Source organism: Kogia breviceps, chromosome 18, assembly GCF_026419965.1.
Source record: "Kogia breviceps isolate mKogBre1 chromosome 18, mKogBre1 haplotype 1, whole genome shotgun sequence".
Lineage (NCBI taxonomy): Eukaryota > Metazoa > Chordata > Mammalia > Artiodactyla > Physeteridae > Kogia > Kogia breviceps.
The window spans coordinates 3501040-3523981 of NC_081327.1; the positions used below are offsets into that span (position 1 = coordinate 3501040).

The following is a 22942-nucleotide window of genomic DNA, read 5'->3' on the forward strand; positions in this document are numbered from 1 at the left end:
AAAAAGAAAAAATAAAGAGCTAGACAAATGCACACTCTTGTTGTTATTTCTCCCAGGTTTTTTTTTTTTTTTGAGTGTATATATCATTGTTTTCTTTCCCACCAAGAAAAGTAACTGAGAGGCCACTTTTACTGCTTTTTCACTGAAAAATCCACCCATGGCGCCCTTGCCTGTGTGCTGCTTCCATGACAGCACTTGTAGGTTTCTGGAAGGTTCCATGGAGCATTGCCCTTTATCAGTAACGACCCCCTGCCCCCTCTGCCACCAGCTTTCCTACCTGGGGTGACACCATATAAAAATGAGTGATCGGGCTTCCCTGGAGGCGCAGTGGTTGAGAGTCCGCCTGCCGATGCAGGGGACGCGGGTTCGTGCCCCGGTCCGGGAAGATCCCACGTGCCGCGGAGCGGTTGGGCCCGTGAGCCGTGGCCGCTGCGCCTGCGCGTCCGGAGCCTGTGCTCCGCAACGGGAGAGGCCACGACAGTGAGAGGCCTGCGTACTGCAAAAAAAAAAAAAAAAAAAAAAAAGAAAAATGAGTGATGGTTCTGGTGGGCAGTAAACAGTGCTGCAGAGCTGCCGTGTCTGCGTGTCTGTACAGGCACGAGTTTCAACAGAGAGTGTGTCGCCAGCCTTCTCATCCTGTCTTTTGGAGAAATGAGGGTGGTTGCTTTCACAAAGAAAAGGAAGTGCTTTTCAAAGAAGAGTGACTCTGACCGCAGAGCCCACACTCCCTGCAGCAGCACGCAGGGCAGGGCTCCCTGCTGCAGCCAGACCACCCCCGAACCTGCAGGACGCCTTCCTGGGTTCTGTCTCAGGGCAGGGCCCAGGGCTCTGGACCTTCTGTTTCTTAGAGGCGCTGGTCAGCTGGGCTGGGGGAACTGGGGGTCTGGGCAGATATGGGGGTTTGGGCCAAGAATCATAAAGCACGTGCACCTCAATGCCCGGAAGGATTTCAGACACCAAGAACCTGGTTCTCTTCTCCTTGAATGAAAGAGACCACTGGGGCTGGGCGTCCCCGGGGGTTGCATGTGAAGCCTGGGATCAGCCTCAGGTCTGACCCCCTGGACGGGCTGAGCCCCACCAAGTCCCAGGAGGACATCACAGACGGCGCTGCAGACCCTTCTCCGTCTCTGTTAGACCTCACCTTTCAACCCCAGCACCCTGAGGAAGTCCCTCCCTGAACAATCCAGCTCTGCCTGTGAACCCACCCGGTACCGTGGGCTTAGCCAGCCCCTCCCTTGGGCTGTGACCCTGAGAAACCCCAGGTCTTTCCCTCCCTCCGTGTCTCGATCCCCGGATAAGCCTCCTCCTCACAGCGCCGGCCCCTCCCCTGGGTGTCATGACGGTAGGACTCAAAGTACTCAGGGGTGGGAGCCGCAAGACCGCCCACGTCCAGTGACGGTGCCTGCGTCCTGGGAACCTCATCGGGGTCCAGACAAGAATCCGGCCACCATCCCAGACCCACGTGGTTCTTTGTACACGTAACAGTCCAAGAAGCCCCGCCCACCCATGTTGGACAAACACAACTTTTTCTCTAGTGCATTCACACCCGTAGACTAAGACACTTTCAGTTTAGAAATGACCTGAGCCAGCTTGGAGGCAGGGGTGAGAGCGGAGAGCACGGCCTAGGGTCACAGGACACAGAGGGGCACAGAGTCAAAGCGCTGTACCTGACAGGGTGAAACCTGCCCTGGAGAACATGAGGGGGGCCTGGACTGAGTTTCTCCCAATGAGCCACGTACGTCTCTGCACTTCCCGATGTAATAACGTGAAGTTGTCGGGAGAATCTTGTTTCTCCTTTTGCACGTGGGAAACCTAGGTGTGTGGGTGAGGAAACGTGTGCTTTGGGAACAGTCAGCCTGTAGAGACCAGAAGCTGAGCAAGTTTCCCCACCAATATTCTACACTGTGATCTGTTTATCTCTGCAACTGTGTGTCGATCTATGTAACCATGTATTTATCTATGTCGCTGTGTATGTATCTGTGTAAACATCTAATGTCTATGTATCTATGTAACTATCTATATATCTAAGTATCTATCTATCATCTAGCTATTTATCAATCTACCTGTTTATCTACCTATCATGTTTCTATCTATCTGTGATGAGTTAATACCATGCTGTTTCATTTGGACTTGGGTTGAGTCTGGTTATGACACATCTAGCTAGAAACACCTTCCGAAAACCAAGGTCTTTGTGACCCCAATAGAGAAATCTAGAGTTGGGCCTGTGAGCACCCACTTCCCTCCTGTCAGACCAGCGATGTAGGCCCCACTGTGGCCCCTGGGAGCCTGTCCTGCTCCCTTCCGGACCTGCTGGGCACGGTTCCCACCCCGGGACAAGTACGGAGAGAATGACAAGAGGCCGGCCATATCCCCTGATCCCGCCCCCTTCCTGGGCTCAGGCCTCCGGGGACAGAGGGGGCAGGAGACACTGGGTGGGGTCTAGGCCCTGCCTCCGTCCAGCCTCTACTCCAGGACCTGCTAGGCTCCCGGTGGGGGGGGGACGACAGTCACCCCTGCCGTCCCTGCTTAGCTCTGTGTCACCGGGGCTGACCTAAGCTGGGAGGGTCAATCCCTGCATTACGTCCCTCCTGTCCCTCGAAGGGAAGGGAAGTCTATGTCGTCACAGTGGGCCCTGAGATCCTGTTGTGCTTCTCTCCTGGGGTCCCTGCCCAGACCCTCCACCTGGGCTGAGCCAGATTCTGTGACCCCCTGCGGCTGGCCTGTGACCAGTGTGTGCGGGGGCTAAGGTGTGCCACCTGGAGATGCAACAGCGCAGAAATCCCTTCACATCCCAATTCGACCCACGTGAGACAGAGGCCAGATTCCCCATCACTGTACTGAGTGGACACACATCCCAGCATTTTCACTGCCTCTGTTAATACAGGTCCACCTTGACTGAGCCCAGAAACCCCCTGGAGCTGGTGGTCACAGGTGAGGAGCTGTCCACGGTGCCTTCTTCCCTTTCCACCTATTCCAATCTATCCTGGTGTCTGGAGGATCCTGCAGGCCTACGTCTCTGGAGGCACCACGCCTTTCCCCACCTCTGCCCTCCTTGGAGTCCAGGTACCGCCACCTCCCACTGGGCTCCTTTTCCAACAGGTGGAAGGTGTCATCACCCCAAACCCCAAAGTCCTTCCACTTCCTTCCTCTCCTCTCCCTTCCCCGCCCCTCCCTTGATCCTTCCTCTCCTCTTGTTTCCCTATAGCAGCCATGTCTTGAGGAGTCCTGGATCCCACTCTGCAGAGGCAAACAGCAGCAATATGCCTTCCCTGTCACCTGTTTTCAGGCCCCTGTTTAGGTGCAGAGGGATTTTTACTCTTTGGATACATGCCTCTAATATCTGGCTGGTCAAATACTACTCCAGACATCTGGTGGTTTGACCTCTATATTGTCTGGGTGACGGACAGGGTGTGGTGGTAATAAATCGAATGAGATATGCACAGAAGAGAATGGAAATCAAGGGAGCCAATCCACCCTCTAAAAGCTTGGAGATACCGAGTGCTCTGGAAACACGGTGTGTGTGACGTGGAAGTGACACAGGGTGAGAAAGATGGATACTGTTTTTATGGAAAACCGAATCCCATTCCTCTCCTACACTCAAGAGATAGTCTAAAAACTTGGAGTATCTTTTTTTTTGAAAACATGAGAAAGTTCTAGAGCGAATTCTTCCTCATATTGTCTTTTAGGCGACCCTACTGTCGCATCCGCTTGAACATCTGGTCAACCTAACCTGTCTCCAGGCATCAATGAGTGCCTTGCAAATGGAGAAAACTAGGTCTTAGTCACAGAATTTCCCTGTCCAAGTGCCAACAGCTTCCAACTGAAGGGATTTTAAGTGCTCTGTGCTCCATTATGAAAAAGTCTACAAACAATGAATGCTGGAGAGGGTGTGGAGAAAAGGAATGCATCCTACACCGATGGTGGGAATGTAAACTGGTGCAGCCACTGTGGAGAACAGTATGGAGGTTCCTTAAAAGACTAAAAATAGAACTACCGTACGACCCAGCAATCCCACTCCTGGGCATCTATCCAGAGAAAACTCTAATTTGAAAAGATACATGCACCCCAACTTTCACTGCAGCACTACTTACAACATCCGAGACATGGAAGCAACTTAAATGTCCATAGACAGAGGAAGGGATAAAGAAGATGTGGCACATCTATACAATGGGATATTACTGAGCCATAAAAAGAAACGAAATAATGCCATTTGCAGCAACATGGATGGACCTAGAGATGATCATACTAAGTGAAGTCAGTCAGAGAAAGACAGATATCATATGCTATCACTTACATATGGAATCTTTTGAAAACGATACAAATGAACTTATTTACGAAACAGAAATAGACTCACAGACCTAGAAAACAAACTTCTGGTTACCAAAGGGGAAAGTGGGGGAGGATAAATCAGGAGTTTGGGATTAACAGACACACAGTAATATATATAATATATATAATATACATACACAACAAGGATCTACTGTATAGCACAGGGAACTATTACTCAGTATCCTGTAATTGTAATAACCTGTAATGGAAAAGAATCTGAAAGAGTATATATATATATAACTGAATCACTTTGCTGTACACCTGAAACACAACATTGTAAATCAACTATACTTCAATAAAAACAAACAAATAAAGTCGTCTGTATAACAGCAAATCCAAGACTAAATGTACTCTTATGCTTTCAAAATGGGAGTAAGAAAATCAGTCTAGACTTTAGAGTCCCATTGTCCACTGGATCCGGCACAGGATTTACTCTCTTCTGAGACAAATCTCTTCTCAGCTCCACTCAATTGATAGTCTGAAGAAAGGAAATGGGGATGTTATGTACAGAGTGGAGAAAGCCAGAGTCTGGAACATGCTTAGAATGACCCAACTGATGGGAGAGCTGACCTACCGTAGAGAAGGCGCCACGTGCTGGAATTTGGGGGTTCCCCTCACGTACCAACAAACTCTGCAACTGATCACCCTTAGCCAAACCCAGCCAGAACGTGAACCTCACCCTGGAGCTGCAACTTGGGGTTAGAGCTGGGACCATCCTTCCCAATGTCACAGGACATGTAATTGACAATGAAACATGGGTTCCTAAGGATCCCAGAACACCCAGGCTCCCCAAGTGAATCGGAGGTTAGCCATGCATCCCAGTTAGAGAGTGTCTTGTGTATCTCGTAAAGGCTTGATTGTAGAGCGAAACACATTCAGGAATCAATTAGGGTTGAATATGCCTGTGATACGTTTATTTCTTCTAATGTGTTAAGATTCACCCATTTGAAGACTTGCCCATGAGAGTTTGTAATGTTTCCTTCTCTTTCCTTATAATTCACTTAATCTAGAAAATGCTGATTGATTCTGGGCATTTAGCCATAATTTAAATACTTTAGCTTTCCCTTACCACCTTCAAATCCAAATTAATAAAATTAGTTATTTCTTTATTTTTCTTATTGCTTTAAACTGTTCTCCCATAGGAAGAATCCTTCTTTCCATTTTAGATTTGTGTAACTGTTCTGTTAACTTAGTTTTTCCTACGACACTAGACCTTCCACGAGGGAGAGAATGCATCTGCTTTGCTCAACTTTCTCTCCTCATTTCCTGGGATGGCCAGGGGTTGACATGCTTTAATATTTTTTTTTAGTGAACAGGGATAAGATTTGTGAAAGGTGAATGGATGAATAAATGGGTAAAGTCCAAGAAGTCATGGAACGGTTAAGGTGAGTGATCTCGAGCAGTTAGACAAAAGATCGTGTCATTGGAAGAAAACAAAAACAAAACAGCTCGTGGCATTTTCCCATCCTTGAATTACTGTGAGTTACTCCGAAAGCAGGACCTAAGACAGGGATGTAAGTGTGGGTAGTTTATTTGAGAAGCAAGAATGAGGGAGTGGGATAGGGCAAGCTTGAAGGAAAGGAATTCCTGAGATAGGGATGCATTGCTGAGGTCCCTGCACGAGGTGATGTGAACAAGACTCCACCAGGATCTCTGAGAGCGTACAGAATACCCTGCAGAATCTTCCTTCCAAAGGAAGAGAGAGACACTTGGGAATGTATTCATTCATAGGAATGTATTCCTATTCCCCGTTGCTTGGAATTTTCCCCAGGGATGGTTTCATTCTTCATGGTTTGGGGCTGAAATTGTTTCAGATAAGGTCCTTCCCCCAAATGTGGAGAGCCATGTAGGCACCCTTGAGAAGGGATACTGTCCATGGGATGCTGAGATCTACAGAGCTGGCAACCAGATCGAACATGAAATCAGCAAGTCACACAGAGGGATATGAAACAGAGGCTAAAAACGTGTGCTCGAAAACCTAAAGCCAATGGATTTAATGCAGTGTCTGTTCACTTGACTCCAGCCCTTCTGAAAGCCTCTGCGTCTTTGCCTTCTGGATCATATGCCAATTTTTCTTTCAATCCCTGCTTCCTCTTTTCCCTCCCACCCAATGTGTCAGTTCTGAAGTTAGAAGGTCCTCTCACCCTTTTAAGGAGAACAGAACTGAACGATGGTTAGTCATCTCCTAGATCAGACCACAATTCTAGATCATTTCAGGTCACACCCCTTGGAACTGCTGCACATCTAGCCTTGGACCCCAGCAGTACCTAACACGGCAGCTCTCTAACAAAGGAAAACACAGCCCGGCCACCGAAGGTTGCTGCCCGAGGGAGGGAGAGAAAGAAATAGGTGCTGGTTACAAGCCTGCACCTTTCTACACCGACTCAGGGGTAGCAGAGGCCAGATGAGAGTGCCCTGGAGTGGAGACGGCTAGCTAGGATAAAGGGAGAAACATGCAAGGATGTTCTGGAAGGCCAACGGAAAGAAAGGCAATAACCAAAGGGCGTCCTGTCCTAGTTGTCATCTGGTTCCATCAGCTCTTAAGGAAAGTTCTGGAAATCCTGGCCTGGGAGGAAGAATTTATTCCTATTTTTTAAAAATTTTATTTATGTATTTATTTTTGGCTGTGCTGGGTTTTCGTTGCTGTGTGCGGGCTTTCTCTAGTTGTGTGAGCAGGGGCTGCTCTTGGCTGCGGCGTGTGGGCTCCAGGCGCGCAGGCTTCGGTAGTTGTGGCATGCGGCTCAGTAGTTGTAGCATGTGGGCTCAGTAGTTATGGCACACGGCTCAGTAGTTGTGGCATGTGGGCTCAGCAGTTGTGGCACACGGCTCAGTAGCTGTGGCATGTGGGCTCAGTAGTTGTGGTGCACGGGCTTCATTGCTCCGCGGCATGTAAGATCTTCCCGGCCCAGGGCTCGAACCCATGTCCCCTGCATTGGCAGGCGGATTCTTAACCACTGCGCCACCAGGGATGTCCTATCCCTATTGTTTTTTTTTTTTTACTTTTTTTTTTTTTTTTTTTTTTTTTTTTTTTTTTTTGCGGTACAGGCTCCGGACGCGCAGGTTCAGTGGCCATGGCTCACGGGCCCAGCCGCTCCGCGGCATGTGGGATCTTCCCGGACCGGGGCACGAACCCGTGTCCCCTGCATCGGCAGGCGGACTCTCAACCACTGCGCCACCAGGGAAGCCCTATCCCTATTGTTTTTATGAGGGTTTTACACTTTTAGATTCTTATTTTGTAGTATTATAGGCTTTCCAAATCAGACATATCTTTATAATTCTTGCATCTACACAAATTTTTCACTGTTCTCTAGGTGCTAGGAAACTAGGCCAGTTGCTCCCCCAAAAGAGGGTGGAATAGTAGAGGACTCAGAATGTACCATCGCCAATTTTTTTTTTTCACTGAATTTCTGGCAATGCAAGACCCCGCCCTCACATGGATTGTAGTGGTTCTGCTCTGATGGGGATATTGATTGGAAACCAGAGTTGGAAAGGCAGGGTGAGCCAGTTCTTGGAAGCCTCCGAACACCAGGGAGAACCTGCATGTGTAGAACTTGGGGAACTGGGCAAACAGAGGGTGTGGTGGGGAGGGCTGTATCATGCAGTGAGAGTGGAGGGTGCAGAAAGGAAGCAGACTGGAAAGCCCTAGAGACTCAATGAGAAAAGTCACTCAACCATTTTTAAAAAATCAAATTACTAGTCCCTATAAAATTAATTTCTATGAACTAACCATTTTCATATACGCAAATAAATCCCAACTTCACCCTGAATGTCAACAACAACGACAAAGGAAAATTCTATGGCATAAATGTAATAAGAAATGTGCAAAACTTAACCCATGCAGATGAATAGCTTTCAAACATTTCTGAATGGCGCGAAAATTAGATGTGAACAAATTAAGAAAACCACCTTATCCGTGGACAGAGTGACTGAGCATCGCAAACATGTCAGTTCTCCGTGGCCTAATTTACAACTGTACCTCCGTCCCCCAAATACACCAACAAGCTTTTCTTCTTCTTTTTTTTTAAAAAAATTTTCGTTTTATATTGGAGTACAGCCGATTAACAACGCTGTGACAGTTTCAGGTGCACAGCAAGGGGACTCAGCCACACGTATACACGTGTCCACTCTCCCCCAGCGCCCCCCATCCAGGCCGCCACATAACACTGAGCAGAGTTCCCTGTGCTCTACAGCACGTCCCTGTTGGTCACCCCTTTTAAATGTGGCCCTGTGTACATGTCAGCCCCAAACTCCCTGACTATCCCTTCCCCCCATCCTTCCCCCCGGTAACCATAAGTTCATTCTGCAAGTCTGTGAGGCTGTTTTGTTAATAAGTTCATTTGTATCATTTCTTTTTAGATTCCGCATATAAGGGACATCATATGATATTTCACTTTCTCTGTCTGCCCTACTTCACTCTGTATGCCAACCTGTAGGTCCATCCCTGTTGCTGCAAATGGCGTTATTTCATTCTTTTTAATGGCTGAGCAGCATTCATTCCACTGTATATATGTACTATGTCTTCTTTTTTTTTTTTTTTTTTGCGGTACGCGGGCCTCTCACCGCTGTGGCCTCTCCCGTTGCGGAGCACAGGCTCCGGACGCGCAGGCGCAGCAGCCATGGCTCACGGGCCCAGCCGCTCTGCGGCACGTGGGATCCTCCCGGATCGCGGCACGAACACGCGTCCCCTGCATCGACAGGCGGACTCCCAACCACGGCGCCACCAGGGAAGCCCAGGTCTTCTTTATCCATTCTTCTGTCGATGGACACTTAGGCTGCTTCCAGGTCGTGGCTATTGTAAACAGTGCTGCAATGGACACTGGGGTGCAAGTATCCTTTTGGACCATGTTTTTCTCCTGATATTTGCCCAGGAGTGGGACTGCAGGATCATATGGTAGCTCTGTTTTTAGTTCTTTAAGGAACCTCCATGCTGTTCTCCACAGTGGCTGTATCAGTTTACATTCCCACCAGCAGTGCAAGAGGGTTCCCTTCTCTCCACACCCTCTCCAGCATTTATTCTTTGTAGATTTTTTTTTTTTTTTTTTTTTTTTTGCGGTACGCGGGCCTCTCACTGCTGTGGCCTCTCCCGTCGCGGAGCACAGGCTCCGGACGCGCAGGCTCAGCGGCCATGGCTCACGGGCCCAGCCGCTCCGCAGCATGTGGGATCTTCCCGGACCGGGGCGCGAACCCGCGTCCCCCGCATCGGCAGGCGAACCCTCAACCACTGCGCCACCAGGGAAGCCCTCTTTGTAGATTTTTTGACGATGGCCTTTCTGACCAGTGTTAGGTGATATCTCATTGCAGTTTTGATTTCCATTTCTCTAATAATTAGTGACGTTGAACATCCTTTCATGTGCCTCTTGGCCATCTGTATATCTTCTTTGGAGAAATGTCTATTTAGGTCTTCTGCCCATTTTTTGATTGGGTTGTTTGTTTTGATGATATTAAGCCTCATGAGCTGTTTGTAAATTTTGGAGACTAATCCCTTGTCAGTCACATCATCTGCAAATATTTTCTCCCAATCCGTCGGTTGTCTTTGTTTTGTTTATGGTTTCCTTTGCTGTGCAAAAGCTTTTGAGTTTAACAAACTTTTCTTCTTGAACTAGACAAGTTAATACTAAGCTCCATATGGAAAAATAAAAACGTAAGAATACCTAGGAAAACACACAAAGAGAAGAGCTGTGCGGGTAGCGGGGACAAGCTCAACCAGAAATTAAAACTCACCATACAGCCTCTGAGTCGTGAGGAAATAAGAAAGCCTAGATGCGTCTGCTTATTATGACAGAAGAAACCCAAGAAGGATTGGCCGTACTTTACAAGCATTTAAAAGTAGCGGGATATTATAAACAATGTGATTTCCATGTGAATGGGTGCACTTGGGAGAAGAGACGCTTTCGCTATGGCATAGGGTCGGTAGCTGCTAAACTTATAAAGTGAAAATTTAATAATAAGGAGCATGATATGTACAAACTCTCAAAGTACCTCCCCACAAACCAGTGATTAATTACAAAGGGCAAATAACAGCTTTACTCTGGAGAAGCCTGGGGCATGCCAAATTATCCAAGTTAGGAAAGACCAAGTCACCGAAAAGGAGAAACAAGGACAATATGGCTCGAGGCGCATTCCACCCCCAAATGCACAGCTCGCACCTAACCAGGAAGTGGTTTGGGCAAACCTCCTACGCTGTGTGTGTCGCACTTCCTCTCTCTGCAGGGTCTCCCCTTCCTCGGCAGCCCTCACTCACCTCTCTCATCAACCCCAGTATGCCCAAGGCTGTGAGGAAGGGACCCAACATCTCCATTCGTGAGCTTGTTTTAAATCTCATGAGTCCAAACAGGATTCCCTGATCTAGGAGCACGTGCAGATGAACACAAACCACGGAAGTGGGCGGAGAGGAAATGCCTCGGGCAGGAACCACTGACCTTCCGACCGGCCGGCTCGAAACCCAGCACCGGGCTCTCGGCACTTGATGGCATATTTGGACCGTGTGTGGAGCGCACATCCGGGCTTGATGACGGGCAGAAATTGTGTTCTGAAAAAGGAGACGCCATGCATCTTATTGGGGATGGCAACAGAGGCTGACGGGTAGGGAAATAGCTGTTCTGCTTCCTGTGAAACCTTTAGTGTTGAAACCCTCGCTGGGGGTGACGCGCGCCTGCCCGCGGAACCCTCTCAGTGGGCGGGGCCTCCCAGGCTCTGTCCTCCTGTCTCTCTGCTCAGCCGGGCGGGCAGGAAAGTCACCGTGATTTCGAAACTCACCACCTGCTCTACCTTACTGCGCGCGGAAGGATATTGAGGCCGATTCCTAGTATTCTCGTTTTGTACGCTTAGGATGAGCCCTGAATTTCCCTTTAAGACCCCCCCAAGGCACCTTCCAAGTGGTGGAGATGGGGAGACGGTTCTGGATTACCCGGGGCGGGGGGGGGGCATGTTACCACCAAGGTCCTGATGAGTGAAAGAGCGAGACAGAGGGGCCCGAGCCGAGGTCGATGCGACCCGGAGGCAGAAGTTGCAGACACGCGCCTGCTGGCTGGGAAGACGGGAGGGGGTGAGTCAAGGGACGCGGCAGCAGAAGCTTGAAAACGCGAGGGACTGCGTTCCACCCCAGAGCTCTCCGGGGCAACGCAGCCTGGCGACAACTTGAGTTTAACACCAGGCTTTCCATTTGCACTTCTCGCCGCCAGAGCGTGACGGTAAAAAACCTGCGCTGCTTTAACCCATGCACTTAGAGTGCTGGCCACGGCGGCAACAGGAAACGAATACACTGAATCTCTCTGGGGTGTTTTGGTGGTCGTTGTTCAGGTGTTTGTTTCTTTGCCAATCTGAGCTCTGCAAGCTCAGGGTTTGAATCTCTCATGTCCAGGGATGTACGTCTAAGCCAGGCACACTGCAAATACCCAATAAATATGTGTTGATGCTTGGGGCAAAAAGGACTTCAGGCCACGAAGGCAGCAGCTTACGGGTCAAGTGAGGCCTCAGACGTGGGCAGATATGTCCGCGGAAGCCTGCTGCCCACTCCAGCCTGAGCCCTGCGGAAACGAGGGCCAGGGCCCTGGGGAGGGGCAGTTCCCCTTCCTGTGGGGCTGCTGGGGTGGCAGCCCCGTGACGGGAGGACCAGCCTCCCAGTGGACACACCCTGTGGGTCTGTCTGTCCCGTGGGCACCGCGGTCTCCTCCAGCTGCACTGCCCGGACCACAGGGACGGGACGCCATGACCCCCAGCCTCACGGCCCTGCTCTGCCTCGGTGAGATGGAGGGAGGGGGGGAGGGGAAGCCCTAGTCGGGGAACGACCCCTCCCCACAGCCAGGCTGCGCCGCCCCGGAAGCCCCAGGACTCAGCAGGCTCACGGGGGGGGGGGGGGGGGGGGGGCGGAGGCGCTGCTCAGGATTCAGGGCAGATCTCTCACAGGGGTCTCTCTTCCAGGGCTGAGTGTGGGCCTGAGCGCCCAGGGGCCGGCAGGTGAGTCTGTCCCCAGGTGACCCAGCTCCCTCCTGCTCATGGGGAGAAGGGGCCACCCCCAGGCAATGCGGATGGGGGACAGCAGCTCTGCGCTGAAGGAGGGGGCGTCTGGGGGGTTGGGGCTGAGAGCTGGGGGCCTGGGGGTGAGGATGTCTTGTGACCCAGCCTCTGATGTCCTTCCAGGGACCCTCCCCAAACCCACCATCTGGGCTGAGCCAGGCGCTGTGATCCCCTGGGGGAGCCCCGTGACCATCTGGTGTCAGGGGACCCCGGGGGCCCGGGAGTTCCGTCTGCATAAAGAGGGAAGCTCAGCTCCCTGGGACAGAAAGTCCCCACTGGATCCCGGGGACAAGGGCAAGTTCTCCATCCCACACATGACACAGTCTGACGCAGGGAGATATCACTGTTACTATCTCAGCCGCAGTGTCTGGTCAGGGCGCAGTGACCCCCTGGAGCTGGTGGTGACAGGTGAGAGGACACTCGGGGGTCCCGGCCTCAGGCTCTGCCCTCAGGAAGGGGGTCTGCTCTCAGGGGTGTGTCCCTCTCACAGCCCAGCCCTGGGGGAGGCGAGGGGGGTGTGAGCCCCACTTCACAAGCTCCCTCCTTCTCTCCTAGGGGCCCACAGCAAACCCACGCTCTCAGCCCTGCCGAGCCCTGTGGTGACCTCGGGAGGGAACGTGACCCTCCAGTGTGGCTCACGGCAGGGCTGGGACGGGTTCATTCTGACTAAGGAAGGAGAACACAAGTCCTCCGGGATCCTGGAGGCACAGCTACGCCTCTATGGGCAGACCTGGGCCCTGTTCTCCGTGGGGCCCGTGACCCCCAGTCACAGGTGGATGTTCAGATGCCACGGCTTCAACAGGGACACCCCCCAGGTGTGGTCGGACCCCAGTGACCCCCTGGAGCTCCTGGTCCCAGGTGAGGAAGTCCCACCCTGGCCTCACGCACTTTCTGAAGCACGAGGCAGATTATTAGATGCTTTTCTCCCAGGACGGTCCCAGATGAGAGGGTGGGGGGGGGGGAGTGGGGCGCACAGGACAGAGACACAGAGTGTGAGCGACAGGGAGGCCTGGGGGCCAGGACGGGAGAAGGGGCCTCATGGGAGGAACCGGCCCCTGCAGCCCCGGGCTGGTCCTCCCCCAGGTGTGTCTGGGAAGCCCTCCCTCCTGACCCCGCAGGGCCCTGTCGTGGCCTTTGGACAGAGCCTGACCCTCCAGTGTCGCTCAGACGTCGGCTATGACAGATTCACTCTGTCCCAGGAGGGGGGACAGGCCCTCCGCCAGCGCCCTGGCCGGCAGCCCCCGGCTGGGCTCTCTCAGGCCGACTTCCCCCTGGGCCCGGTGACCTCCACCCACGGGGGCCGGTACACGTGCTACGGTGGACACAACCTCGCCTCCGAGTGGTCGGCCCCCAGTGACCCCCTGGACATCCTGGTGGCAGGTGAGGGGCCAGCGGGTCAGCCGGGGACCCAGACTCCGCACAGGCCCTGCCGGGGGAGCCCCAGGTGGTGATGCTGGAACCAGGCGTGAGGGGTCCCCAGGGAGCGAGGGGGAGAGACACAGAGAAACAGGGGTGGGCAGGGAGAGGGAGAGACTCCGAGAAAACAGACACAGACAGAGATGAGGGGCCCCAGGGAGGCCCTGCTGAGCCGCAGTGCAGAACCAGGGGGGCGGGCAGCCCCTCACCCCCCTTCCTCTCTCTAGGATGGTTCCCTGGCACGCCCTCCCTCTCGGTGCAGCCAGGCCCCGTGGTGGCCTCAGGAGAGAACGTGACCCTGCTGTGTCACTCATGGAGCAAAACGGAAACTTTCCTTCTGTCCAAGGAGGGGGCAGCCCGTCCCCCACTGCGTCTTAGATCAAAGTCCCGAGGTGGGCATTACCAGGCCGAATTCTCCCTGAGTCCCGTGACCTCAGCCCACAATGGGACCTACAGGTGCTACAGCTCACTCAGCAGTGACCCCTACCTGCTGTCACACGCCAGTGCCCCCCTGGAGCTCGCGGTCTCAGGTGAGGGGCCCCGGCCCTGCCCCCTCAGCCTCAGGTCAGCTCAGGGCTCCGTGCCCTGAGCACTCATGGCTGGGCTGAGTGGGGGGCTGTGAGGGAGGGTCACCCAGGGGGCTCTGCCCCTCGAGGACCGCCCCTCCCCTCCCACACGTCCTCACCTCACCTGGGATCCGGAGCCGGACCGCCGTAGGGGAGGCCACGGGGCAGGTGTCAGGGAAAGGCGTCGTGAGGTGGGGAGTCCAGGGTCAGCCCCACCCCGTCTGTCCTCATTCCCAGGGCCCTCTGGGGGCCCAGCCCCCCACCAACAGGCCCCAGTTCAACAACTGGGGCGTCACTGAGGCCTCTCTGCTCGGAGGGAGCACAGGCCACTCCAAGGCAGTTTCAGAGTCTCTGGGAGGGTCTAATGCCCTCAGCTCCTCAAGGACCGGCTGGGGGTCAAGCAGAGATGCCAGGAGGACCCCAGGGCTCCAGGGGCTCTGAGGCTGGTGGACGAGGGGTGGGGGGCACGGAGAGGCAGTGAGCCCTCGGGTGCCGTCCTGGGGCAGGAGCAGCAAGGCTGATAAGGATCGAAGCAGCCCCTGACCCCTCACCCCCGTCCTGACCCCCAGGAGGCTCTGAAGTTGGGGTCCTTCCTCCCACGGAGCCAGGCCCGCAGACGGGTGAGTGAGGGTCTGTGGAACACGGTGTCGGGTCCAGGGGGCGGGGCTCGGTTTTGCCCTTGGTTCAGGCACCTCTGGAGACGCCGACTTGGACCCCCTTCCCCTGCCTGGGCCTCAGTTTCTCCAAGTGTAAAAGCAGAGAATCGAGGCCCAGAGCTTAGGTTTCCATTCAGTTCTGACTTCTGGCTGTGAGCCCCCAGGAGAGGAGGCCTCACAGGGGTGTGACTGTATGGGGGCCTGTCCCCTCCGCCGCAGTGCTGGTGACATTGTACGGGGAGGGGGAGGGGAGGGTAACAAGGAAGGACCCTCGGCTCCAGATGAGACACTCGGACAGGCCCCCCTGCAGGTGAGGAGCCCCCAGAGCACAAAGCTGGTGCCCACCTTGGGCGGGGCGCAGCCGGAGGACAGCTCAGGGAGGCCACAGCCCTGGGCTCCAACCCCAGCTCTGCCCCGTCCAGGCTGGGTCACCTGGGGCTCCCGGTTTTCCTCTCTGTGCCTCAGTTTCCTCATCTGTAAAATGGAGGCGGTGGGTTAGAGGCGAAGGATGCACAGACCCCAGCACGAGTCTGCTCACGGGAGGCGCCCCGTCAAATGGCACCGCTGGCTCACCCGCGGCGTCACTGGTGCCCCAGGTCTCACATGGAACCTGAACGTTCCGATCGGGGTCTCGGGGGCCTGCGCCCTGCTGCTCCTCGTCCTCCTCGTCCTCCTCGTCCTCCTCGTCCGACACCGGGGTCAGGGAAGACGCAGGCAGCCGGGTGAGTAGGGAACGGGGTGACCCAGGCCCCTGCGGGGGGTGGGCTTCGGGCACCAGCCACAGGGAAACCTAAGAGACGGGCGAAGTCAGCTCAGAAAAAGATTGTCCAGAGTCTGAAACTCCAACGTCTACAAAGGAAACACGTCCTGTCAGCTGACATATACAATGTAAGATATGTGCCTCCGTTTCAATCTCATGAAGTGTTGAAACATGTACGCGAGTATGAGTTCAGGTCTCCTTCTTTCCTCCTGAATCCCGTGTGAGGGGCGGGGGCCGTAACAGTCCCAGGGCCGAGCCTCTGTCATCGGCCCCAGCCCGGGGCGAGGCTGATTTCCCCCCTCCCTCAGGGGCTGCAGACCCAGAGCCCGAGGACCGAGGCCTGCAGAGCAGGTAACGCCCGCCCCGAAGACCCCCAGGCCCACCCTGCCCGCAGCTCCCCCTCCATCTCCCCCTAACACGCCCGCCTCCTCCCCAGCTCCTGCCCAGCCGCCGCCGCCCAGGACCAGGCCCTCTGTGAGCAGAAGAGGTCGGGGTGGGGGACAGAGGGTTCTGGAGGCAGTGGGGGAGGGGAAGGCTGGGGCGGGGTGGGCTCAGGGGGTGCGGACGGAAACCCCACACTTCACCTCACCCCTGGGTCTCAGTGGCCCCTTCTGGATGCACTGCGGGGGCTGCAGCCCTGCGGGATCTCAGGGAATCCCGCCAAGCCATACACACCCTGTTCCGCCCCAGCAGATGCTGCCCTGAAGGACACACGGCCTGAGGAGGCGGAGCAGCTGGACCATCCGGTGAGACCCCTGCTCCTGTCCGGGCCACCAAAGGCCTTCTTGTTGCCAAACTCAGTGCACTGGACACGTCTCTGTCCTCGCATCCCAGCTCCAGCAGCGTCCCACGCTGACCTCTCCTTCCGGGCTTCCTGGGTCGTCCTGCTGCGACTCCACCCCTCCCGTTTCCTGGTGACCTCATGGCCCCTCCTTCGGGGTCCCCTTTCCTGGCTCCTCGTCCTCTGTCTGACCTTCTGGCGTTGCAGAGAAGCCCCACGTCTCAGGAGGATTTGTGAAAAAGTGAATCACCTGAAAGTCCCCAGCCCCCCCTTCCTTCATTCACCCAAAAGTGGTGCACAAGGAGAGCACATGCCCCCGGATCCCTGTCCGTGCTGCACGTGCAGCAGGGAGCTCACCGGGTGGGTGAGAGAGACTATATGTAAAGAAGCAGGTAGTGTCCTAGAATGCAATGTCCTGATAAGGAAAGTAAAGCAAGAGAAGGTGACAGAGTGCCTGGGGGGGCAGCAAGTGCAAAGGTCCTGAGGCAGGGACATGCTTTTGCAAGAAGATGGCCGTGCGGCTGGAGCCAAACGAACAAGAGAGATAACGTGTTAATACGGAAATCAGAACGGTAGAAAGAATCCAGAGGCTCCAAGGCGTTAGGAGGTCCCTGGAGTTTCCATCAGGAAAGTGACCTGCCCTAAGGCTCTAAAGCATCACTCTGGCAACACAGGGGAAAGCTGACGGGAGGAGATCACAGTGGATCCAGGAAGCCCCCTTTCTGTCCTCCTCTCTCCCTCCAGCAGAACAGGCAGGATGCAGACCCCCAGGAGGGGACGTACGCCCAGGTGAACCGCTCAAGATCAAGACTAAGGCGGGGGGTGGCCACCTCTCCTTCCTCCCTGTAGGGGAGGTTGCTGGACACGAAGGACACACAAGCGGAAGAGGACGTGCAGAGGGACAGTTAGGTGGGTCCCTTCCTGTCCGGGCCCCCAGGCTCCCTCCACCCCAACCACCCTCCCTCCCTCTCCCCCACCGCAGGCCGCCGCATCTGAAGCCCCGCAGGATGTGACCTATGCCCAGCTGCACCACTCGCCTCTCAGACGGGAGACTGCACCCCCTGCCCCCCAGTCAGGGGAGCCCCCAGAAGAGCCCAGCGTGTACGCTGCTCTCGCCGTCCGCTAGCCCAGGAAGGACCCAGACCCCACGCTCCAGGGAGGAAGACTGCACGGACCCCGGAAGGCACCGGAGCTGCCCGCAGTGGACACCACCTAACGACCATTAGCCTGGACTCCCAACACAGACCACCAGGAGCTCCTGGGACCTTTTGGGAGTCACCCGATTCTACCCTCATAGATAACGAATATCCTTACATTTGGGAAATAATACAACAGACTTCTCAAAAATCAATGTGTGAAGTGAAAACCAAATCAAAATGAAAAAAAAAAACAAAAAAACAAAACAGAAGTGGGAAAATGTTTTCAGTGAATAATAATGTAAATAATACACATCAAAAATATGAACTGAGAAAATTAAGAATCATGAATGAATGTATTAGAAAAGCTTTTCAAAAAATCGATGAGGGATTCTCTGGTGGCGCAGTGGTTGAGAGTCCGCCTGCCGATGCAGGGGACACGGGTTCGAGCCCCGGTCCGGGAGGATCCCACGTGCCGCGGAGCGGCTGGGCCCGTGAGCCGTGGCCGCTGCGCCTGCGCGTCCGGAGCCTGTGCTCCGCAACGGGAGAGGCCGCAGCAGTGAGAGGCCCGTGTACCGCAAAAAAAAAAAAAAAAAACCGATGACCTAACATATCACACCAAGACTTTAAGAAAAAATGGCAAATTATTTCAAATGAAGGTAGAAGGAATAAGAATGACAAGGGTAGCTAATAATGAAGACAACCAAAAAGTAGAGAAAATCAATTCAGGCAAAAAATAAACTCATTCTTGAAAACATTCATGAACCGCAGCCACCACGGCCGAGGGAAAAAGAGGGAAGACACACATTTCTAATATCATGAAAGCAACTGCAGACAGCACTACAAATCCTACAGACTTTATAAAGATAGTAACAGAACATTATGAAAAATTTGATGCCAACATACAGAAAATGTAGATGGAATGGAAATCGTCAAGTGTACTATTTACTAAATGGATATAAGAATAAATGGACAATCTATCACCTTATACATTGATTGTGTAATCAAAACTCACCCACGACTGAACTATATAGACTCTAAAGAAGTCAAAATGAAAGAAATAGTAAAATGGTGGTTACCGGGGTTGGAGCGAGGGGGAGATGGGAAGATACTGGTCAAAGGGCAGAAGCTTCCAGTTATGAGGTGAATAAATTCTGGGGGTCTAATATACAGCATGGTGGTTATAGCTAATCACACTGTATCCCATTCTTGAGTGTTTTGAAGAGAGCAGATCTTAAATGTTCTCACCCGAAAAAGAAATGGCAACTATGTGATGGGATGGAGACAAATGCTCTGGTGGTCATTGTTTTCCGATGTGTTAAGTGTACAGCTCAGGAGGCGTCACTGGTGACTTCTTCCAAGCACTTATGTACTCATGCAAGACCCACACGCGCACACACACACACACACACCAAAACTGCACAAACATTTCCTGAGAACAGAAAAAGAAGAAACATACCTCAACACATCAGACCGGGAAAATATTTACACCAAAACCTGACAGGGGAATTAAACATGGGAAAGTCACAGGAGGATGTCTCACATGAGCTTAGATGGAAATCCCTAAACAAAGTGTACACAAATAAGATTTAGTGATACATTAAAAGGACATTACTTCATGACCATACCGTGGGTTTTATTTTTTGAAGCCTAGAGTAACTTAAAATTTTAAAAATCTATCACATAATGCAATACCTTAATAGAAGAAGTAAAAAATAATCATCTCAAGAGATGCAGACAAAGCCTTTGATAAAATATACCAACAATTCCTGGTGAAAATAAAATCACATCAGAAATAAAAGGGAATTTCCTTTCATTGATGAAGGCATGTTTAACAATCAACACTAGACATCATTGGTAAAGGTGAGAACCTGAGGTCCTTTCCTCTACAACTGGCAATGACCCAAGTATGTTCCCTATGACCACTTGTATTCACCAGGGCACTGGAGGCACCAGCCAAGTAAGTAAAACAAAACAAAGTGAGAAGCTCTGAAGCGGGTAATAATAATATTGTATTACTAAGAGACTGCACAGTTGTGCGCATAGAAAATCCAAAATCATGTAAAGATGTTCTACTCTAGTTAAAAAGTTTTCCAGCAGCGCTGCATACAAGGTCAATATATAGAATTCAACTGCCTTCAAGACTTCCGGTTCTGGATTGAGATGAAGTAAATGAACGTCTCCCTGTTCCATGACTTTATACCAGTGACCTGATTGTATACTCCTGAATTTCAAGAGCAGTAAGATAATATATTGGGACTGTTTTAATTCACCAAGTTTGTGGTCATTTGTGGTACAGGGAAACAATACAACCACTTGAATTTTCTTTTGATTAGTGTTTGCATAGTACATTTTTCATCCTTCTACTTTTTTAATGTGGTAAAATATACACACCGTGATATTTGCCACCATTTAAACATTATGAAAGTGTGAAGTTAGTGGCCTTAAGTACATTTACCATGTTCGGCGGTCATGACCACTGTCCATCTTCCAGAACATTCTAACCCCAAACAGAAACTCTGTACCCATTCAGCAAGAACTCCCCACACCCCCTAAGAACCAGCCACTGGTCATCTCCATCCTAATTCCTGCCTTTAGGAATCTGGCTATTGTAGGCTGTTCGTGTAGGTGAAATCGTACAAAACGCGACATTTTGTGTCTGACTTATTTCACTTTGAATGATGTTTCCAAGGTTCATTCATATTGTTCATTCTTTTACTTTTAACCTATTTACACGCTATATTAGAAGTGAGTTTCTGGGGCTTCCCTGGTGGCGCAGTGGCTGGGAATCCGCCTGCCAATGCAGGGGACACGGGTTCGATCCCTGGTCTGGGAGGATCCCACGTGCAACTAGGCCCGTGCGCCACAACTACTGAGCCCTCACGCCACAACTACTAAAGCCAGCGCACCTACAGCCCGTGCTCCACAGCAAGAGAAGCCACCGCAATGAGAAGCCGGCGCACCGCAACAGAGAGTAGCCCCCGCTCACCGCAACTAGAGAAAGCCTGCGCGCAGCAACGAAGACCCAACGCAGCCAAAAATAAATAAATTTTTTTTTTTTTTAAAAGAAGTGAGTTTCTTATGGACTTCTTAGTGTAGGTGGTGGTTTTTTCTTAAACCAATCTTACAAGCTCTTTTAATTGCTGTGTTTAGCCCATTTACATATAATATATTACGGATAAGACTGTTATTTAGGTTTGCCTTTTTTTTTTTAAATTTTGTACCCCCTCTTTCTTGTTCTTCTATTTACCCTTTCCTGGAATTTAAAAATATTTTTAGCATTCCATTTTAATTTCTCTATTGGTGCTGTAACTATAAGTCTTTGGATGCTGTTGGAGTGGCTGTTCTAGAGATTATCAGGTACATACCTAACTTTACACGGTAAAGACAGAGTTAGTATTTTACCTCTTCAAGGGAAATGTAGAAACCTTACAGATCTACAGGTCTCTTTATCCTTACCCCTTTTCGGTTGCAGCTCTTGTATGCGTTATCTCTACACAGAAGCCCAGGGCTGTGTCGGGGCCTACGGGGCCAGGCCAAGGTGAGTGAGCTCTCCCCAGACCTCCTGCTGCAGCTCCACAACCGCCTCGCCCATCACCTGAGGGGAGAAGAGCAGGTCTAGGCTGATGGCGACCAGTCCGGGGACGGCTATGGAGTGACATCTTGGGAAACTGAGGCCAGAAGGGCGCCCCTGACACTTCAGGTCTGCATCCTTTCCGGACAAACTGAACACTTCACGTGTTCATCTTCGCCTCCTAATTAGACGCAAATGAGACACCGGAGATGCTCACCTCCGGAACCGGGACTGACATGATTAGTTCCAGAGACTCATTCAAGATCAGAGAGGTTACTTAAGCATTTCTGCATCTCCTCACCCATACCCTGTCTCTTTTGTTCTCCGGGGTAACTGACATTCTCAGCCCATCACAAAATAAGTCAGGCGCCAACAGTGATGAGTAGGAGAAATTCTCAGTTTGGGGTTGGGCTCCGAGGGTCACAACCTGTTAATGGAATGCAGGTGACCTGAGCGGACATGTAGGGTGATGTGGGTCTGCTCGGACCTCTGTGACCTCTTTTTCCGCAGTCCCTGGCCTCACACCCCCGAGACTACACAGTGGAGAATGTCACCCGGATGCGCGTGGCCGGCTCGATCCTGCTGGGCCTCGGGATTCTGCTCTTTCAGGCTCAACACGGCCCCGGAGGAACCCAAGATGCAGCCAGAAGCTGAACACAGAGGGAACAAACCCACCATTCAGTGAGTTCGATCCTTGTATGACTAGGAGGTTTGGGAGGAAAATCTGCAGTATGAATTGAGGGAACTGTCTGCTGAGAATTTCAAGGGGTATAAATGCTGGCATGCAGGAAATGCCTGGGTTGTTGCCTGTAGAGACTCTTCTGTAATTAAAGTGTGGTAATTTCCCTCCTTACCATTAGTGATTATTCTTGACTACTCCCCCCCCCCCTTTTTTTTTTGTGGTACGCGGGCCTCTCACTGTCGCGGCCTCTCCAGTTGCGGAGCACAGGCTCCGGACGCGCAGGCGCAGCGGCCACGGCTCACGGGCCCAGCAGCTCCGCGGCACGTGGGATCTTCCCGGACCGGGGCACGAACCCGCATCCCCTGCATCGGCAGGCGGACTCTCAACCACTGCACCACCAGGGAAGCCCTCCCCTTCTTTTTTTACTCCTGTGATTTGAGGCTACATCCACATCACAGATTTGGGTCCACACCTAAAGTCACCTTCATGCTCTGCCACTTTCTTGTAATACATTTTGCTTTATTTCTAATTTCCACACTCACTGGTGTGTGCTATTGACCTCTATCCCTTCAGCCTAGAACCAGAATATGTTTGAAGCAACTGAGTAAATGCGTGAAATTCAGGTCTAATTTAAAACACATAAATCCAAAACCATTTCCAAAAACTCTCTCTGGACCCCCTCAAGTCTTATTCTCCTCCAAAATGATACACAGAAGAGTTTCTGCCAAAATACCATCAGTTTGAATGAGCACAAGGTGGACTTCCCTGGTGGCGCAGTGGTTAAGAATCCACCTGCCAATGCAAGGGGCACGGGTTCGAGCCCTGGTCTGGGAAGATCCCACGTGCCGCGGAGCAACTAAGCCCGTGCGCCACAACTACTGAGCCTGCGCTCTGGAGACCCCGAGCCACAACTACTGAAGCCCGTGCACCCAGAGCCCGTGCTCTGCAACGAGAGAAGCCACCGCAATGAGAAGCCCACGCACCGCAACGAAGAGTAGCCCCCGCTCGCCGCAACTAGAGAAAGCC

At 52.4% G+C, this 22942-nt stretch overlaps 2 protein-coding genes across 10 annotated transcripts in view; one reads left to right on the forward strand and one right to left on the reverse strand.

Moving 5' to 3' along the window:
- Window positions 1-22942, reverse strand: part of LOC136793069 (uncharacterized) — a 59938-nt gene that overhangs the window by 13659 nt on the left and 23337 nt on the right. Inside the window, exons 4-5 of the mRNA XM_067019601.1 lie at window positions 15594-15773; window positions 10749-10858 (exon numbers count right to left, since the gene is read on the reverse strand). Coding sequence (XP_066875702.1) covers window positions 10749-10858; window positions 15594-15773 — 290 coding nt within the window. The remainder of the gene's footprint in view (window positions 1-10748; window positions 10859-15593; window positions 15774-22942) is intronic.
- Window positions 10566-21971, forward strand: LOC131744521 (leukocyte immunoglobulin-like receptor subfamily A member 6). Of its 9 annotated transcripts, none has more exons than XM_067018824.1 (12): window positions 11608-12070; window positions 12250-12285; window positions 12469-12753; window positions 12901-13203; window positions 13429-13725; window positions 13989-14291; window positions 14897-14947; window positions 15580-15705; window positions 16061-16094; window positions 16180-16230; window positions 16437-16489; window positions 17507-19930. In XM_067018824.1, the coding sequence occupies exons 1-11, from the start codon at window positions 11818-11820 to the stop codon at window positions 16462-16464; spliced, it is 1767 nt and encodes a 588-aa protein (XP_066874925.1). In that variant the 5' UTR covers window positions 11608-11817; the 3' UTR covers window positions 16465-16489; window positions 17507-19930. The 9 variants fall into 9 exon arrangements, with proteins under 9 accessions (XP_066874922.1, XP_058900058.2, XP_066874918.1 ...); XM_067018823.1 differs by having other exon boundaries at window positions 11610-12070; window positions 16052-16094; XM_067018819.1 differs by having other exon boundaries at window positions 11611-12070; window positions 16052-16094; window positions 16180-16217.